This window comes from Microtus pennsylvanicus, chromosome 1 (assembly GCF_037038515.1).
Source record: "Microtus pennsylvanicus isolate mMicPen1 chromosome 1, mMicPen1.hap1, whole genome shotgun sequence".
NCBI classification, from domain to species: Eukaryota; Metazoa; Chordata; class Mammalia; order Rodentia; family Cricetidae; genus Microtus; species Microtus pennsylvanicus.
Genome location: NC_134579.1, coordinates 91178302 through 91197641, shown reverse-complemented (window position 1 = coordinate 91197641; position 19340 = coordinate 91178302). Strand labels below are relative to the sequence as shown.

General features: G+C 46.6%; 1 protein-coding gene and 1 long non-coding RNA gene across 3 annotated transcripts; one reads left to right on the top strand and one right to left on the bottom strand.

Moving 5' to 3' along the window:
- Nucleotides 1–18: 18 nt before the first annotated feature.
- On the top strand, nt 19–14372 carry LOC142849857 (pentatricopeptide repeat-containing protein 1, mitochondrial-like). Of its 2 annotated transcripts, XM_075972654.1 has the most exons (10): nt 19–53; nt 210–391; nt 2519–3012; nt 3784–3924; nt 4933–5151; nt 5832–5933; nt 8312–9016; nt 10752–10868; nt 11592–11774; nt 13067–14372. In XM_075972654.1, the coding sequence occupies exons 3-10, from the start codon at nt 2545–2547 to the stop codon at nt 13247–13249; spliced, it is 2118 nt and encodes a 705-aa protein (XP_075828769.1). In that variant the 5' UTR covers nt 19–53; nt 210–391; nt 2519–2544; the 3' UTR covers nt 13250–14372. The 2 variants fall into 2 exon arrangements, with proteins under 2 accessions (XP_075828769.1, XP_075828758.1); XM_075972643.1 differs by lacking the exon at nt 19–53 and having other exon boundaries at nt 57–391.
- LOC142849993 (uncharacterized) lies at nt 13525–18452 on the bottom strand. The gene is made up of 2 exons (XR_012910641.1): nt 18290–18452; nt 13525–13766 (listed from the first exon to the last, which is right to left on the bottom strand). It is a non-coding gene; the product is annotated as an uncharacterized LOC142849993 (long non-coding RNA).
- Between the last annotated feature and the right edge of the window lie 888 nt (nt 18453–19340).

Below are 19340 nucleotides of genomic sequence, written 5' to 3'. Positions count from 1 at the left end.
CCTACCGCTCCTTCAGGCCTGCCTAGCCGCTGGCCGAACGCTCTTCTCTTTGGGTCAGTAATCCGAAAGAACGTGTGAGGGCGGGACCGCAGGCGCGTGTGGCTAAGGGAAGAAAGTTGATCGGGGCCGAAACCCTGCGACCCCTAGGACGCCTTAAGGCGCTTCGATGCGCACGACTCTCGGAGTGACTTCTTGTTCAACCCTCGTAGGAATCCCCGGAGCCAGGCCGAAATTGGAGCCAAGGGACTGTCCAAGCCGGCGTCGTCGGTCACGTGAGAAAATCCACGCTCTGTAGGCCTGGGGAGGGGAGGCAGGGGCGGCCCGAGGGTCCCAGGCCCCCCTACGACTGGACAGCCTCCACGTAGCTCTAATTCAAAGGTTTAAAACTCAGGTAAGGAGACTGGGCATGTGGCTCAGTTGGCAAAGTGTTTGCCTCAGGACCACATAACATAAACCGGGAATGTTGGAGCATACTTTTAATACCAATAAATGGCAAGTGAAAGCAGGAAATCAAAAGATCCAGGCCAACCTGGAGGGAGAGTCAACCTTCTAATAGAGCTAGGATTTAAAATGTTTATCGTCAGCCGGGCGGCGGTGGCACACGCCTTTAATTCCAATACTGGGGAAGCAGAGGTAGGAGGATCTCTGTGAGTTAAAGGCTATCCTGGTTCACAGAGTTCCAGCCAGAGAGGGACCCTGTCTCGAAAACCAAAACAAAACAAAAGTTTATCCTGATTTTTGTACGTACGGACGTTTGTAAGTACGTGTGTAGGTGTATAGCAGGCTGGCCTTGAACTCACAGAGACCCTCCTGCCTGTGGCTCCCGAGTGCTGGGATTAAAGGTGTGTGCCACCACCACCTGGCTGATGTCTTTTTATTAAAGGGTTTAAATTATGCAGGCTGAACTCTAAAGCCCATCTAATAAAAACTAAATGCTAGGCTGGTATGGGAGGATGCAGCTCAGTGAGAGAGTTTTAGATTCACAAGTCCTTGGATTTGAAGCCCAATGCTACCAGATTCATAAACAAACAAGCCAATAAATACAAAATCCCAGACACAGTAGTCCTTGCTTGTAATGTTAGCACTGAAGTAAAGTTGAGGCAAGAAAATAAGATGAGTTTGAGGCTAACCAAGGCTACTCAGTGAGACCCTGTCTCAAAAACTATAAAGATCGCTAGGCACTGGTGGTAGACAACTTTAATCCCAGCACTCTAGAGGCGGAGGCAGTTGGATCTCTGTGTGTTTAAGGTCAGCCTGTTCTACAGAGTGAATTCTAGGACAGCAAAGGCTACACAGAGAGACCCTGTCTGGGAGAAAAAAAAAATATATATATATATATATATCTAGTGATATAGATGAGTTGTAGACCTCTAAATTCAACCTTTAGTACCACAAAAGGGAAAAAATATGTAAGCACGTATATAATTTTCTGGTTATTTTGTTTGTTTTGTTTTGAGACAGTGTGTGTCTTGTAGCCCTGGCTGACCTGGAACTCACACTATGTGGACCAGGATGGTCTCTAACTTGGAGAAATCTGCCTGTGATGACCTCTGAGTGCTTGCACTAAAGGAGTACGCCACTACACCGTACATGGTTGTTTTCTTTTTTGTTTGTTTGTTTTTGTTTTTTGAGACAGGGTTTCTCTGTAGCTTTTGGAGTCTGTCCTGGAACTCACTCTGAAGACCAGGCTGGCCTCAACCTCACAGAGATCCACCTGCCTCTGCCTCCCGAGTGCTGGAATTTTATATGTATTTTTTTTTCATTTTCTTGAGGATTGAACCTAGGACCTCATGAAGGCTAGATAGGTGTTCTACCATGAAGCTACAGACACTCTCACCCCACTTTGTTTGTAGTCCTGCCTGAGGCTGCATAAGAATCTCAGGCCTGCCTAAGACTTCTTTTTCGGTTTGGTTCTGGTTTTTTGAGACAGTGTCTCATATAGCCTGGTCTTATTTATAGCAGAGGCTACCCTGCACTCCTGTGCATTTTTGAAACACAATTGTTTATGTGTGCATTTACATGGGTGCATTGCACAGTGTATGTGCACAGGTCAGAGAACACACGCACCACAGCTTCTACTGCGTAGATGCAGGGACCAAACTCAGGTCATCAAGTATGGCAGAAAGCACCTTTATCTGCTGAGACAGGCTCAGGCCCTCTTTGTTGTTGTGTTTTCGAGACAGGGATCTCTGTAGCCCTGACTAGCTTGGAACTCTGCCTCCCAAGTGCTTGGATTAACTGTATGGGCTACCTACCACACCTGGCGCTCTCTCTCTCTGTTACTCTTACTCTTTTGACACAATCCCAAGAAGCTCAGGCTGCCCTTAAAGTTGATATGTAACCGAGGATGACCTTGTTCTGATTGCTGAGAGTGTAAATAACGGCCCGTCTCATACTCCCCATCCCCAGCCTGAGCCCAGACTTCCTAACTCAGAGCCACCCTAGTATCTGCACTTCTCTCTTCTTCCCAGCTTCCGCCCAGAGGCTGATGGGACTTCCTTATTTTTCTTCATTTCAGGTACAAGAAGGCCAGCAATAGACCTCATGAGACTTTCCCGGCTCTTTTCTGGCCCCCACCCCATAGGACTGTCTGTCCTCCAACACTGGGATCTTCTTGGATCCACCCGATGGACAGGAGTCAAGGAGGGACTTGCACAGCTGAGGTCGGCATGGCCACATTGGCAGGTGTCGGCAGCCTTCTGCAGCTCTTCTTCCCACCTGCCCCTGGGCCAGGGGAGCCAGAAGAACATGGGCAGCTTCTGCTCTGACTCCAATAAGCTCAGCACTGTGGCTCCTCAGGAAGAGGAGGAGGACGAAGAGAGCTTTGGAACCCTCTCTGACAAATACTCTTCCCGGAGACTATTCCACAAGTCAACAGCCCAGCTGTATAATCTACAGCTGAAGGAGCAGGGTGTCGAGGAGGAAGAATTGGAGCCCAAACTGTGGCAGGGCAGGAGGAACACTCCATACTGGTACTTCTTTCAGTGCAAACGTCTGATCAAGGAAGGAAAGGTCCGAGAACCTCGAGGTCTTCCTTTCTGCCGGGTTGACATATGTGAGGCAGTGCAGCCTTCCTAGTTGTTGAAACTGGAATGTTCGTTGCTCAGTCCTTGGGTCTCTATTGTTTTTGTGCCAGATGAGTGTTTGTGCCATGGTGCACATGTAGAAGTCAGAAGACAATATGGTAGAGCTGCTTCTTCCCTCCCACCTTTATATGGGACCCAGGGATCGAATTCTGGTCACTATATTTACACTGCAAGTGCCTTTATCTGCTGAGCCATATCGCTAGCTATCTTTAACCCACTACATGGTAAAGAAAGGGAAAGGGGAAGGGAGAAAAGAAAACGAAAGAGAGAAAGTGGAAATTGGGCTAGGAATTCAGTTTAGGGGTAAAGTGTTTTCCAAGCATGTGTAGGCATTGGGTATGATCTCCAGAACAACAACAACATCGAAAACAAAGAATAAGGAATGAAAGTATGTACTAAAGGGACAGGACAGTGTAGAAAATTAGAGATGCAGCCAAGGCCACTTTGGGTAGAAGTTTGCAGTGAGAAGGAGGTGTTGTCCTGTATCATGTCAGAAGGGTCCCTTTGCTGGCAGCCTTTGATTTTGGGGGGTTTTTGTTTTGAGATAATATTGTATGAATCCCAGGCTGTTCTGAAACATGCTGTGTAGCCTAGAATGGCTTTGATCCCCCTGCCAAATGTATGCCCCACTCGCCTTGGCTTGCTAAAGGTCTCTGAAACCATCCTGAGCTCTCTCTCATACTGGCTTTTTACCTAGCTGGCGGAGGCCCTGGATTTGTTTGAGAGGCAGATGCTGAAGGAAGAGCGCTTGCAGCCTTTGGAGTGCAACTATACGGTGCTGATTGGGGGCTGTGGGCGCGTCGGCTACTTGAAGAAGGCCTTCAAACTCTATAATGACGTGAGTGTGGGCCACAGTAATAGGGCCAAAGCTCTGAAATGCATGCTGGGAGCAGATCCTGAGCATAATGCCACTATGGGCAGACGACATGGTTTGTTGACATTGAATCCAAATTGTGTTCTTGGGGAACTGAGTAGGTGACAAGAGACATGCTTAGTTATGCGCTTGGGCTGCTAGGAGCCCACATGTCCCTTATTTCTCTGCTACTATGCCTAGTTAGTCTGTATTCCTCTCCACATCATCCACAGTTGCTCACACAAACCCTGCTTCTGTTCCTTCATGAATCAAAAAAGAACCTTACATGGGACAGCTGTAGACTTAAACAAGATACAACCCATCTTCTGGGGCCAGAAGCTAAGGGAGTCCTTATATTAGCAGACTCTTGCTAATCTTAGTCCTCTTAGTTGGTACACTACTCCAGTCCTCATAGTCTGTGGTTAGAGCAAACAGAAAGAAACTGCACTTCTCTTTTGTTTTGCATTTTTGAGACAGTTTTACTATGTAACCTTGGCTTACCTGGAGCTATGTAGACCAAGCTGGCCATGAACTCATGCCTGCCTCTGTCGTCTGAGTGCTAAGACGCCAACATACCTGACAAAACTGCACTTCTCAAAGGACATTGTAGGTATATGAATCATTGTAATGATCTTTCTGAATGATCTCATCCTTGGTTTCTAAGCAGAGTTGACTAGCTCGTGAGCTCCCAACTAGTGAGTACTGGTCCCCCTTTCCCAGAACAGACACGCTCTGTGCATCCTGGACGGTCAGGATAAGCTGCTCAGGCCTCAGAATATAAGCACACCAGCTCTAGAATATTCTTTCAAGTGGCCTAGGAGGATGATTTCCTGTTGGCATTTCCAAGAGTGCGGGCTCAATTTTCATAGTCCCTCTAGTGAAGTAAGGAGTTTGGATCTGTGTATGAGGTGCTACTTGGGCCCTTCAAAGTGGCTGTGATCTCTGTATCCAAATTCACCTAGAACTTCCTTCAGTGTTCTCCCGTCTCAACAGATGAAGAAGCGAGACCTGGAGCCTTCGGATGCCACCTACACAGCCCTGTTCAATGTCTGTGCAGAGTCCCCCTGGAAGGACTCAGCCCTGCAGAGTGCTCTGAAGCTCCGACAGCAGCTCCTGGCCAAAAACTTCGAACTCAACCTGAAAACATATCATGCCCTGCTGAAGGTGACCGCCAAGTGTGCAGACCTCAGGATGTGCCTTGATGTCTTCAAGGTGGGGACTCCCTTGCTCTTCCAAGTCAGACCCAGTCCTGTGGGACAAGTGTGAGAGACAGATTACTTGTCTCCCTTCACCTGGAATGTTCAGGAAAGCTGAGACAGCCCATGCTTTATGCTGGGATTCACATGTATCCAACATGACCTAGCTTTCCGTGGCCTCAGTCTGACAGTATGGGCTGTAGGCAGGCAAGCAAAAGGATGGTGGTGGAGAGGGGGATCCTGTGCTGAGTGGGAAGACAGGAGTTTCTGGGAGATGGGAGTGTCTTTGAGGAGGTCTAGCCCAGCTTGACATTGAAAAGACTGGTGGGGACGGTGTCCTTGCCCTGTATAGTTCTACATGGTTGAAGCCTTGTTCAGACATCCTAGAAGGTGTGTTCTTTCACAGATGAGGAAACTGAGGCTGAGTAGCTCAGGGCCTTGTCCTTATCCATGCCCATAGTTGACTGCTGTTGTTTTTGGGTCTTGAAACCAGTCCTTTTATTCTAGGGCTCAAGTACAGTGGTTGCAAGGGTCAGCTTTGCAGATGCTGCTGATTCAAGGAGCAGAGCTGGGGAGATGGGGCTGGTTCTAACTGGTTCCAGTGCTGTGTCCAGGCACCTGTTCCCAAGAGATGCATGGACCTGGTACTGACATTGCTATAGGTTCTGAGTGAGACTGCTTTCTCCTCTTGCCCAGGAAATCATCCACAAGGGGCACAGAGCCACAGAGGAAACCTTCTCTTTCCTGCTCGTGGGCTGCATCCAGGACAAGAAGGCAGGCTTCCTGAAAGCCGTGCAGGTCAGTCTTGCCGTTGTCCTGCCTGGTGCCAGGGTTAGCTTTGTTTGTTTTTTGTCTTTAAGTTGTATGTATGTATGCAGGAGGCCAGAAGGAGGTCAACTGGAGCTGGAGTTGTATAGCCTGTTGTGAGTCCCTTGAACTGGATGTTGGGAACCATACTCAGGTCCCCTAAAAGAGCAATTTGTTCTCTTAACTGCTGAGCCTTCTCTCCAGCCCACTGTGCCAAGTGTTTTTACATCTGCCATCTCCTGGCCTTAGTGGTAATCACTACAGGGCATGTTCTTCCTCCATTTTGTGGACAGCATGGAAAGGAGGCTTGTGGCAATGCTGCTCTTCTAGTGAAGGCACAGCCAGCCCATCCCTCTCCTTCTCAGACCCTCTAATTTTGGGTTTCCTGACCATTGCAGTATGGGAACTGGGGTATGTGTTCAGCCCATCCCTCAGGTTCATACTCTAGTTGGCATCTCTCCAGGTGCAACCAGGAATACACACTTAGTCTCAAAGTGAGACAGATCCTCTATTCCCATCTCAGATCTCTCATTATGTCAGGAGTGGGTGCTGGTGTTGCTACCAGTGGATGCTTGGGAGTCATGTTTTTCCAGGCTCTGCCATCTAATGTGTCCACCACAGCCTGACAGCAGTCCAGTCCAGATATCCTGTTTCCAGACATGCATTTCAGGAAGCTTCTCAGCACTTTACTGAATGACAACCCAAGACCATACATGAGATTCCCACAGCCACTCAGCTGGGATTTAGGGCTAAGGAGATGACTTAATAGGTAACAGCACTTGCTATATAAGTACATGAGGACCTAAATTCAAATCCCTAGAACTCGTGCAAAAAGATGGGTGTGATCTTGTCACTGTGGCCCCAGCTCTTCGGACACCAGTGACATGAGGATTGCTAGGTCTTGCTGACTGCCAACCTAGCTCCAGGTCGAGTGACAGACCCTCTCTCCTTGAGTAAGGCAGAGAGTGATATAACAGGATACCTGATGTTCACCTTACAGTATAGATTTACAACAGCGACACACAGACACACACAAACACACATCAAAAAAGAAAAAATTGCTACAACTTAGTCTCCATTGAGACTTCTAGTTTGAGATCCTGTCTCAAAAAAAAAAAAAGCCAAGTATATCAGAGTGTGTGACTCTGCCACATTTTATTTCAACAATATGGTGTATATATCTCTTAATTTTCCATTCTGCTAACTATTCCTTAGGAAAGGCTGCCAAGATCCCTGCCTTCCTGAAAACGTTGCCCTGATAGGCATTAGAGCCTTGCAAGGTTTGCCAAGCTGGTGCCTAACCTGCCAGTCCCCATCTGCATACCTTGCTCTAAGGTGGGGTGACCGCTGTTGCCCACACCCAGCCCTCTAAGGTTTCTGTCAGAACCAGAGAAGGGACTGGTGAGTTAGTGCAGCACCTGGGAAGCAGAGGCATCTCTGAGTTTAAGGCTAGCCTGATCCACGTAATGACTCCAAGGCTACATAGTAAGAACCTGTTTCAAAAAAACAAAACAGAAAAACCAAAGGGTGCTGGAGAGAGAAGTTAAGAGCATTGGCTGCTTTTGTAGAAGACCTGGGTCCAGTTTCCAGTACCCACACAGTAGCTCACAACTACTTAAAGGTGTGTGCTGCCACGCCTGGCCTTAGTTAGGCTGGATACTTTCTCGATTCCTCTTTGTTTAGTCACTTCTTTAAATGTATGTATTTATTTTCTGTGCATTGGGGTTTGGCCTGCATGTATGTCTATGTGAAGGTGTTGAATCCTCTGGAACTGGAGTAGCAGACAGGTGTGAGCTGCCATGTGGGTGCTGGGAACTGAACTCGAGTCCTCTGGAAGAGCAGCCAGAGCTTTTAACCACTGAGCCATCTCACCACCTCTTAAACCTCTTTTGATGATATGTATTTTGGCGGGGAAGGCATTTGCATTCCCCAGCACAAATGTAGAGGCCAGAGGACAACCTCCCAGGTTGGTTCTCTCCTTTTGTCATGTAGAGTCTAGGAATTGAACTCAGGTCATCTGATTTGGTGGCCAGTTCTCATATCCCCACTTCCCACCCCTGCCGTTTTTTGTTTTTGTATTTTTGAGGTTTCTTGATCCTTTTACCTGGGGCTCTAGGCTGGCGTCACAGTGACTGAACCTGGGAGCTCCATACCCGAGTCACACCCCTGCACTTTTTTTTTCTTTTTTTGGTGGTGCTAGGGTTTTTTTCCAGGTCTTCACATACACTCAGCCATTGCTGCACTGCAGAGCTACTCCAGCTTTCTTGTGCCTTAGGAGTTTGCCGGTCTGATTGTTACTGCACAGCGCCTCCTTCCATGGGAGCCCAGAGGAGGCAGAGACATGTAGCTAATATTAGTTTCTCCTGCAGGTATGGCGGCAGATGCTGAGGCTGGGCATCAAACCAACTAGGCATGGCTATAACCTCCTGTTGGGTGCAGCTCGAGACTGTGGTCTGGGGGACCCAGAGGTTGCCTCCAGGCTGCTCCTGAAGCCTCAGGAAGAGACCATCCCGTTCCAGCTACCAGCAGGCAGGCCTGAGGCCCGGAGGAAAGTCCAGGCCAAGGCAGTGGTTGATGTGTCAGTTAGACATGTGGAGGCACTAGAGAGGCAGTTGTTTCTGGAACCTTCTCAGGAACTTGAGAGACCTTCAGAGTTCCCCGAGACTGGGGTAACAAGCAAAATCCAGCCTGAGACAGAAACCAAGGCAGAACCTGGCCATATACCAGCCCATACCCCACTGGCCCTGATGCTCCCCCCCTTGAATCTGGAAGTTAATATCCTGAGTCTTGGGACTCTCTCCCCAACTGTAGTCTCCTTTGGGACAGTGGCCACACCTGCTGATAGGCTGGCCTTGATGGGAGGTCTGGAGGGCTTCCTGGGAAAGATGGCAGAACATGGGCTCCAGCCGGACATCAAAACACTCACTCTACTGGCTGAGGTGGTGGAACCTGGGAGCCCTGCAGAATCCTCGCTGCTGACCATCCTGGACAGGCATAAGGTGGAGGCCGACATTACCTTCTTCAACACGCTGATAAGGAAGAAGAGCAAGCTGGGAGACCTGGAGGGAGCAAAGGTCAGGCACTATCTACTGGGGTCTTCATTCTCTGACCTTAGATTGTAGAATGTAGCTTATTAGTCAGCAGATATATCTGGAGCCCTGCTCTAGGCTTGGCCTTATATGAAGCTAGGAATTGAGACACAAACCAGCCAGATGCAACACAGCCCTACCACATAGAGGTAGGGCATGAAGGGCATTTAGGAAGAAGGGACATCCTGATATGCTGGGTTCCAAGAGGTCAAACGTGTCACTATACTGAGGAGGGGTACATAAGATAAGCAGGTGCTTTAGGAACAGGACCGTAGAGTTGTTCAGCTGTTAAAGAATCACCATCAGCTGGGGCTGGAGAGATGCCTCAGTGCTTAAGAACACTGGCTCTTCTAGAGGCCCTGGGTTTGGTTCCTAGCACTTATCTGGCAGCTCTTAACCATCTGTAACTCCAGTTTCAGGGGATCTGATGCCCTCTTCTGGCTTCCGTGAGCACTAAGCATTCAAGTAGTACTTAGACATAAATGCAGGCACACCTATACACATTCAAAACAAAATAAAATGTCACTGTGGGGCCGAGGGTTGCTCAACTGGTAGAGTTGCCTAGCACACATGTGATCCTGGATCCATTCCTAGCACTGCATTACCTGATTCACACCTATAATCCTAGGAGCTGGGGATTGGAGGATGGAGGATCAAACATTTAAGGCCACCCTTGGCCACTGTCTTAGCTTTGGTTCCTATTTACTGTGATGAAACACCACGACCAACAGCGATTTGAGATGGATTTGTACATTTGTAGTCCATCTAAGGAAGTCAGAATAGGAACTCTAACAAGGGAACCTGGAGGCAGGAGCTGATGCAGAAGCCATGGAGGGGTGCTGCTTACTGTTTTTGCTTCAAGGTTTGCTAAGCCTGTTTTCTTATAGAACCGAAGACCACCAGCCTCGGGCTGGCACCACCTACCTTGAGCTGGGCCCTCCCCCATAAATCACTAATTAGGAGAATGCCCTATAGCCCCATTTTATGTATGTATTTTCTCAGTTGAGTGTCCCTCCTTTCAGCTCTCTAGCATATGTCAAGTTGACATAAGACAATCTAGCATAGCCAAATTGAGAGTTCAGTGCCAGCCTAGAGTCCTTGAGACCTTTTCTTTCGAGAGTAAACAGATCTCTAAGTTTTAGTCCAGTTTACATAGTGAACCCCAGACTGGCCAAGGCAGTATATTGAGACCCTGGTTCAGCTTCCCCCCTCAAAAAGATAGGTTCACCATGAGGCACCCCAATTGGTCTCTGGAGTGTTCTTGCCACCCCAATATGTTCCCAACACTGCACATACTCTGTGCTATCATCAGCTTCAGGTCTCTCTGCTTCTCTTGTGGTCAGGCCAGGAGACGCAGTCTGATTGTGTGCAGCTCTCCCATCTCACAGAGATGATAGGCAGGCTCCAGACAGGTTTTTGTCACTTACACAGTCAGTTTTTATGTGATGCACTTTGACAGAAGCAGTGCCCTGGGCATCTGTGAGGGTCAAAGGTGACAGAGAAATGGCCACAGTGCAGAGCACACCTTCCTCTGGACAAGCTAAGAAGACAGTCCTCTGGGGCTGAGTAGAGACCAGCAGTGCCATGTAGCCAGCTGAGGGAGTCCAGAGGCCTCTAAGCAATGGTGCCTCTTGGTCTCTAGCGTCCAGCAAAGGAATTCATCAGGACATCTGGCCAGGGCTTGTAGGTCTCAGGTAACAGCTGCATGTCTGTCTTACAGGCGTTGCTGCCAGTCCTGGCAAAGAAGGGAATTGTCCCCGATCTGCGGACTTTCTGCAATCTGGCCATTGGGTGCCATAGACCCAGGGATGGGATGCAGCTGCTTGCGGACATGAAGGTGAGAGGCCCAAGCCCAAGCAGGATGCCTCCGGTTCTGGGAGAAAACCCAGGGAGTTCTCAAGAAGTTATGGGGGAAATAGGACCCAGCAGGATCAAATGAGTGTGGAGCAGGAATGGCCGTGACCCCGTGGGAATGAGCAGATTCTGTGACGTATTGTGGAATGTGTTTCCATCTTGAAGGGACTGTTGGTTCCAGTGGAGAGATGTGAATGAGGCTGAGCCCTAACACCCGGAGGGATGGGAGCTCTGGCAAGAGGAGAGATGGACTAGAAGCTTGGAGAGCAGAGGGTGGTTTTCAGCTGTGGCTGCTCTGATGCTCATTCAATTCCAGCCGACCCCAGCAGTGGCCACTTCTATAAGGACCAAGTTGTGTTCCCACATTCTACCCCCGTGCTAATGCTGGCTGTTATAGACTGCCCCCCACCTTGTGGTGAAGACCCTTTAAGCAGTGAGCTGCAGCCAAGGGTGAGAGTGTGGAGGTATTTTACACCTCGTTTCCTGGCTGTTGCCGCCGGAGCAGCAGTCTTCTCTCCAGAATTTTCAGGGCTGAAGTGACAGGACAAACTTGCTTTTGTGTGGGGTTGGACAGCCAGCTGTTGCTGTACGGTTCCACCCGTCTTGTTTCTGGTGCCTATCTGTGGGTCTGTGGATGGGGCCTGGCAGACTCCCTTGTCCTAGCAGCCACCATCATCCTGCTGACCATGTGATGTCCACGTTCTAGAAATCCCAGATGGCCCCTAACACCCACATCTACAGCACTCTGATCAACGCGGCCCTCAAGAAGCTGGACTATGCCTATCTCATTGATATCCTGAAGGACATGAGGCAGAACAGCGTCCCAGTGAATGAAGTGATCATCCGTCAGCTAGAGTTTGCTGCTGAGTACCCTCCCACCTTTGACCGGGTATGTGTGCCAACCTTACAGTGCTCACCATTGCCTTAGCCGCTGCCATCTCTGGGTTTTGTCCTTAGGGGCTTGACGTTCACTTCCTTTCTGAAAGTTGTTCAGTAGCTTTCCTTAAGAGAACCCCAAGGCCCTGAGCCGCATTGAGTACCCTGGAGCCGACAAGTGGCTGTGAGCTGCCTGGTGTGGATGCTAGGAACTGAACCCAGGTCGTCTGGAAGAACAGTACTTTAACCACATAGCCATCTCTCCAGGCCACTTTTCATTTTGAGCCAGTCTCAGGTAACTCAGGCTGGCCCCTAGACTTTCTTCAGTTCCATGTTGTAAATATCTTATCAGGAGATGGTCTCGTTGCTAAGTGCGTAGAGAGGGGCATTAGGTGCAAACTGAAGCCTTCTGCCACTCTCGGAGTTAATTTCTGAGAGCGTCTCACTGACACTGGAGCTAATGTTTGGCTAGACTTGCTCTTGTTGCCTGTTTCATCTCCCTAGCACGGGTTATCTCACAAGGCATGGGTACTAGAGTGAATTTGTCCTGTTTGCATACCAAACACTTTACCATTGAGCCATTTCTTCAGCACACTTAATCTATTGCTTATTACTGAGACAGGGTTTCTCTGTGTAGCCTTGGATGTCCTGGAACTTGTTTTGTAGACTTAACTGGCCTCAAACTGCCTCTCCCTCTCAAGTACTGGGATTAAAGGCATGTATCTCCACACCTGACTTGAACTTCATCTTTTTAAATCAAATTTTTTGAATCTCATAATTAATGGGGTTTTCCTGTCTTTTTTTGGTTTGGCCTATTTTTCCTAGACAACCCCTGCCAGCTGTTTCAGGCTCTTCATTCCTAACCTCCCTACAAGTGGATGCTGCAGTGGGCCAAGGTTATAGGTCAGGATGGGAGCATCTCAGCAAAAGAGGCAGAACTGATGGGATGCCTCAATTCTAGCTGTGGGGCTGAGGTGACCTCCACAGGTTTAGGAGCGCAGCTGTGCCCTTCGAATCGATGGCTTTTAGGCCAAGGGCAGTTTGTCTTGCCCTGCAATACAGCAGTAAATCTAATGTCCATTTTTCTATCCTGTCCACTGTAGTCTCTTGAAAGCAGAGCAGAGGTCAGCTGCTGTGTAGCTTTGGGTGACATGCAGTGGCTTGGATTGCCTGAGAACATTTCTGAACTCCCTGCTTTTCTTAGTGTATTTTGTATTCATTGTACAGAGTGATGGGTCTCATGGTGAAGCTTCTGTCCCTGTATGTCACTCACCTTGACATAGTTCTGTTCATTTCTAATTACAGTACAAAGGGAATAACACCTACTTGAAGAAGATTGATGGCTTTCGAGCTTATTACAAGCAGTGGCTGAAAGTGATGCCAGCAGAGGAAGCCTCCCACCCCTGGCAGGAGTTCCGGACCAAGCCTAAGGGGAACCAAGACACCACTGGGAATGTTGGTGTCCGGGGAGGCCTTAGGGACAAGTGATGGCGCATGCTGCTGCGACAAGCTCCCAGTGTTCACAGTGCAGCTGGAGCCCAGGAGCTCCTTCCATTTAAAAGCAGAGAATGTGCTGGTGTCCTTTTCCTACAGGCACCACAGCGTTCTGCAGGCGTAGGCATGAGGACAAAATACTGGGCCCAGGTTGCCCTCCACGTCACTGCTGAGAAAGTGTAAGCTTCTGCTCACAGACTGGCTATGACACTGAGTCACGACTGTGCCCATCCCCTGCATCCCGCAGCCTGATGCTCTGAAAGAATGAATATAGCCAAGAGGTCTAATGGTTTTATTTTTACAGATTTCAGCGATTGGAAAGCCTTCACCTCTAGAGCCCATGTTCCCTCTGGGTCTCTTCTCTGGGCACCTCTCTGAGAAGAGCTGCTCCAGAAGGGGGTGGCCCAGTAGGTAGGAACCAACAAAGTCCAAAGTCCAGAATACAGCAGAGTCGCGGGTGTCAGCCAGAGCAACCTCTGCAGCCGCAGTGCGTGCACTCGATGATGCGACCCTGTAACAGAAGACGGGGACATTTGTATACACTGCTGCAACCCTGCACATACCGACTGAAACGTGCTGTACAGGGTGCTGGTGGAACAGTCCCTGTCCCTACACACTTCCATTGGATATTTTAGCTCCTTTGGGAAAATGGAAACAGCTACCACTAGCTGAAAGTTACACGTCTGTGTGTGATTAAGGCAAGACACACCTGTCACAAAGAGTCCTCTGTAAACAAGGCCCCCACCACCACCACTTTTGTTTTTCTGAGACACGGTTTCTCTCTGTAGTAATCTTGGATGTCCTAAAATTTGCTCTGTAGACCAGGCTGGACTTGAACTCAGAGATCCCGCTGTCTCTGCTTAAAGGATTAAAGGTGTGTGACCACCTGATGTAAGCCAGCCTTTTTATTCTCCTGGTGGGCCTGCTACTGCCTAGAGGGCTTAGGCCAGAGTTCTTGAGGACACTGGGCAGAAGGTATGCACTCAAGTTCCTGTGGCCAGAGCAGAATTGTCCCAGGGCATAGTGGCTGGGGCTGGGGAAATGCTGTCTTGACCTTTTTCTGGAGTCCAAGAGCCCATGTTAAGCAAATAAAGTTTTCTGGTAAAGTTCTGCTAAATCTTTGAGACAAGTCTCATAATGGAAAACCCTACATTTCACAGCTTAATGTACAGATGTGCACCACCACATCTGGTTCTATGGGGTGCTGGAGATGGAACCAGGGCCTCATGCATACTAGGCTGCCCTCTGCCAACTGAGGAACAATCCAGAGGCTGGGACACCAAGAGCCTCCTCTTGGGAAGCAGCCATCAACCACTAGCCATGGCTTGGCACATCCACACCAGAGCCCCAGCTTTGGCACAGAGGGCAGATAGAGCTGCCTGCTGAGCTGAGGCCATCTGCACTTGAATGAAAGCTCAGTGGATGGCCCTGGCCTGATGTCCTGGTATTCCATTTCAAGGGTCTAAAACTGGAGTTCAGCCACTGTAACGGCGTAAACGAATGCAGACAGATTGTGTGTGTGTGTGTGTGTGTGTGTGTGTGTGTGTGTATATATATATATATATATATATATATATATATATATATATATATATATATCTTTAATGGAGAAATACACTTAAAGAACCACCGTTCCCGAGGAGACCAGGAATGCAGAAGCAGCGGCTGGGAGCATGTTCACCAAATTTATAGGCAAACATTAGCCCGAGGTGACATGCCCCCTTAGGGGCGGGGCTTATCCCTACATCTCCCCTTTTTGTCTAAATAAGACAGAACTAAACCAAATACAACTATATACAATAATAACAAATAATAAATATAACAATATTGAGAACAAAAGTTTTGCTAAACATTCTATCCCAAGGAGTCTAAATAATATAGAGAGTAACTACAATTATATAATTTTCAACTCCGTCAAAGTTCTGAGAAGGGAATAAATATTACTTAACAAACAAGATATATCCAAAATGTGCAACAATTGACAGAGACAACTGACTACCTGGGCAATCACCCAAAGTCTCGTTTGCAATGTTGAGTCAACCAACTTTGGCTAAGGCCTAACATAACTGACATACCATTATTAAAGGCAAGGAACTTTTCAAAACTATCTTACCCTGTCTTGGCAGGATATGACAGTCCTGTTTTATCCATTGATGCACGCTCTGTATCTCTGTCAATGGTTGAGGTATGGGCATTTCTTTGCCTAAAGGCCAGTTCTGCCAAATAGAAAGGCTCCAGGTGGAGTGTCTTTGGTGCTCAGCATTCTCTCGGGAATAGAGCGGTGTTGCCAGGAGCAATTGTGTCTCACTATCACGAAACTCTGAGTTAGATTAAAGGCCATTTTCTACAGCTCTTTGAAGAGGATGTAGATTATCTATCAATACTGAGTATAATCTCTATATATCTAGAGAACCTGATTAGTCTAATTATAAATGACAAACTTAGATGACTATTTATATAATTCTCAATATCTATCTAACTTAAAGACTAAGACAATAAAACAACTGTGTAACAAATGAGGATAATGACCTCCAAATATAAACACTGTACAAATATACATTGCAATATGGTAAATATATATCAATACACAGACATTATATAAGTATCTTAATCAGAGGTAGAAATGTATACTGCAATATGGTAAATATATACAATATATATATCAATACAATATATGTCAATACATAAAAAATGTTTTAAACAGAGATAGAAACATGCATGCATACAATAATATAATTTAACTTTGTATCAATATACAAGAATCGATACCAATATATTTGTCTAAAGACAGTAACTCACAATTATAAATCTATTATCCCATCATTCCCTTTTTTTTTCCCCAAAATGATCCCTGAGTTTATAAAATTCCTCCCCCAACCTCCCAACCCCTAAATGATGTCCCTAAACCCAGGGGCAAACTTTACTGGGAGAGAGGACGTCGTCCTCTAGAATTACTTCCAGCTGTCATGGGGGCGACGTTCTTTCTGGGGGATTCTGTGAAAGTAAAATGATGGTTAAATTTCAAGATCAATGTCTTTTAAAATCGCAAATAGTCTCTGAGTATTTTGTGGAGGTCTGGCCAGAATGTTGTACAAGATGTGCACCATTTCAGCTAACCAAGTTGGGATCGTCTTGTGCAGCTGGTACCCAAACAGGTCTTGTAGTAGCGCTATCAGTATCATGACGTCATATCAACCAGGTAGAGTTGTTGTTGTGGGGCCCCATCTTCTTCCTGGAAACTTCAAATGTCACTTCAGGAAAAACTCATTGTTCATTGTGAAAAACTTAAACATTAATCATATAGACATATATAGACATACATATATATATTCAATGAAAGGCATGATAGATATATTCAATGAAAAGTATGATAGATATGAAGAAAAGCAAAGATGTTTTCTAAACTCATATTTCTTTCTGTCCCATATCATGGCTCTTGACATGAGACAGAAAGTCCAGAAACTCTGGGTTTTTCTCTTACTAACAGGCTTGGAATTGGAGAGGGACTGAGCCAGAGTCCAACTTCAAAACCAGCTCTACATATTTATAAAGAAATGTTTAATAAGACATATATATATATATATAAATTAATACTTACAAAATGTGTCCATCCATCAGTAATTAAATATTCAGGGTCCCTTAATTTCTTTGAAGATGAGTATTTTCCTGTGGAGATAAGAAAAGAACCCTGCCTCTAACCTATCTGTATTTCTTACCATCAGTATGCTCGCCATCCTTATGAAAGAATTGTTATTTATCTCTTCCAAGTGGCTTTTCTTCTTCAAACCGAACCTTTATTAATTTTGACGGTATCCACAATTTTTCCTCACTTGTGGAGATAAGAGCAAAACCCCTTCCCCAACGTAGCACATCTCCTGGCTTCCATTGTGAGGTCAGCACATCCTTGAAATAAACTGGTTGATTTAGTTCAGTAGACTTTTCCATTATCCAATGTCTTTCTGCAGCCGTTGTTCCCTTCTCATTAGAGTTGAGAAAATTCAAGGTTAACAAAGCATTATGTAACCTATTTCTGGGGGTGTTTTCCACCCCTTTCTGTTTGTTCAACATATCTTTTATAGTTCGATTTGATCTTTCTATGACTGCTTGACCTGTAGGATTGTATGGTATACCTGTAACATGCTTGATATTGTAATAATCAAAAAACCGTTTCATTTTCCTAGAGATGTAAGCAGGACCATTATCTGTCTTTATTTGTGTAGGTATACCCATGATAGCCATGACTTCTAATAAATGAGTGATTACTGAATCAGCTTTTTCTGAACTTAAAGCAGTTGCCCACTGAAAGCCTGAATAAGTGTCAATGGTGTGATGAACATATTTTAATTTGCCAAATTCTGCAAAGTGGATGCGGCCAAGGCCACTTTGGGCAGAAGTTTGCAGTGAGAAGGAGGTGTTGTCCTGTATCATGTCAGAAGGGTCCCTTTGCTGGCAGCCTTTGATTTTGGGGGGTTTTTGTTTTGAGATAATATTGTATGAATCCCAGGCTGTTCTGAAACATGCTGTGTACCCCAGCACCACTGCCAGGTGCCTAGCTTTGAAATCATCATCATTATTATTATTATCATTATTATTATTTTGAAACACGATCTCAGCGCTAGTCCAGGCTGGTCTCAACCTCCCAAGTGCTGGGATTATGGCATGAGTCACTACTCCTTGCTTTGGATAAAGTTCTGACAGAAGATACACAGAGACTGTCACCATGAGGATACACAGAGACTGTCACCATGAGGCCAGACAGAAAGGGCTAGGTTGCCTAGTAGCCACGCCAATGTAACCCTTCCATCACCTCAGAGCTACTGCCTAAGAAAAGAGGCTTGGTCCAGTTATTTGACCACAGGTAGTGTTGAGACCAGTCTTACATCTCACTGGGAAGGATTCTGATCGGAAGGACTCACTCTTGGGAGGGATGGCAGGCAGATTTCCAATGTCAAAATTCCTTCCCCAAATACCCATTATGGTCAACTAAGCAAAGCTTTAAACAAAATAATTCCCCGTCCAGCCATCAGGCATTACCACTTCCAGCTTGCTTTTCAGAACCCGGCAAATGCAGTTTGTCCCAAAGTTGGTGTCCCTGGTCTGAATGCAGCGTAGGCAGCACAAATTCTCGTAGTCCTGCTTTTTCCACTTGGCAATTAGGTTTTTGTCTGCATAGCCTTCTTTAATACAGTATTCATAGAGCTCTGTCAGAAAGGTAGGGACAAGACATCAGAACATGGCACAATAAACCTGCCTTCATCGTAGACTAAAAAGGAAAATTAAGCTGGGTATGGTGGCCTAAGCCTTTGATTCCAGCACTTGGGAGGCAGAGACAGAAAGATTTCTCTAAGTTTGATGCCAGCTTGGTCTACAAATCAAGTTCCAGGAGAGTTATGACGACACAGCCCCTGCCTCGAAATCAAACAGAAAAAAAAATTTAAGTGGGGGGGTCTTTAATCCCAGAATTTGACAGAGGTAGGTAGAACATTGTTATTTTAAGTATGGTCTATGTAAGCTCCAGACCAGCCAGGGCTACACTGGTATAACCTTGTTTCAAAAAGAAAACATACAAAATTTCTTCATCAGTAAACTGCTGCTTGCTAGGTTTGCAAAAATAAGAACCATTGTCTTTAGTTTTGTTTTTGGAGTCAGAATCTTGCACAACAGTCAAGGCTTGCCTGGAGTCCTAACATTTTCCTGCTTCTGCTTTCCAAGTGCTGAAACTATGGGTCTCAGCACTCAGCTTTTTCACCTGTTTTGTGATAGGGTTTTCTGTGCAGCCCCTCACTGTCCTACAATTTGCTACGTAGATCTAGCTAGCCTTGAATTCAGACAACCACCTGCCTATGCCTCCCAAACTGCTGGGATTAAAGGCCTTTTTATGAACCACTATATATATATCTTAAAACTATTCAAATACAAAAGGTCAGCAAGTTTCCTCAGAGGCCAAGAATGCTTTCCATACAAGCCTAATGACCTGAGTTCAATCCCCCAGGCCCACATGGCAAAAGGAGAGAACCAGTTCCTGATGATTGTCCCACATCCTCCACGCTGAATCCTTGGGATGCACTTGCCTCCACAGGTATAT

What these genes read in the sequence shown, in the direction of transcription:
- LOC142849857 (XM_075972654.1), top strand. Translation starts at nt 2,545, where the DNA reads ATGAGACTTTCCCGGCTCTTTTCTGGCCCCCACCCCATAGGACTGTCT. An exon ending in AGCTGCTTGCGGACATGAAG is followed by an intron (nt 10,869 to 11,591) that starts GTGAGAGGCCCA and finishes TCCACGTTCTAG; the next exon opens with AAATCCCAGATGGCCCCTAA. An exon ending in ACCCTCCCACCTTTGACCGG is followed by an intron (nt 11,775 to 13,066) that starts GTATGTGTGCCA and finishes TTCTAATTACAG; the next exon opens with TACAAAGGGAATAACACCTA.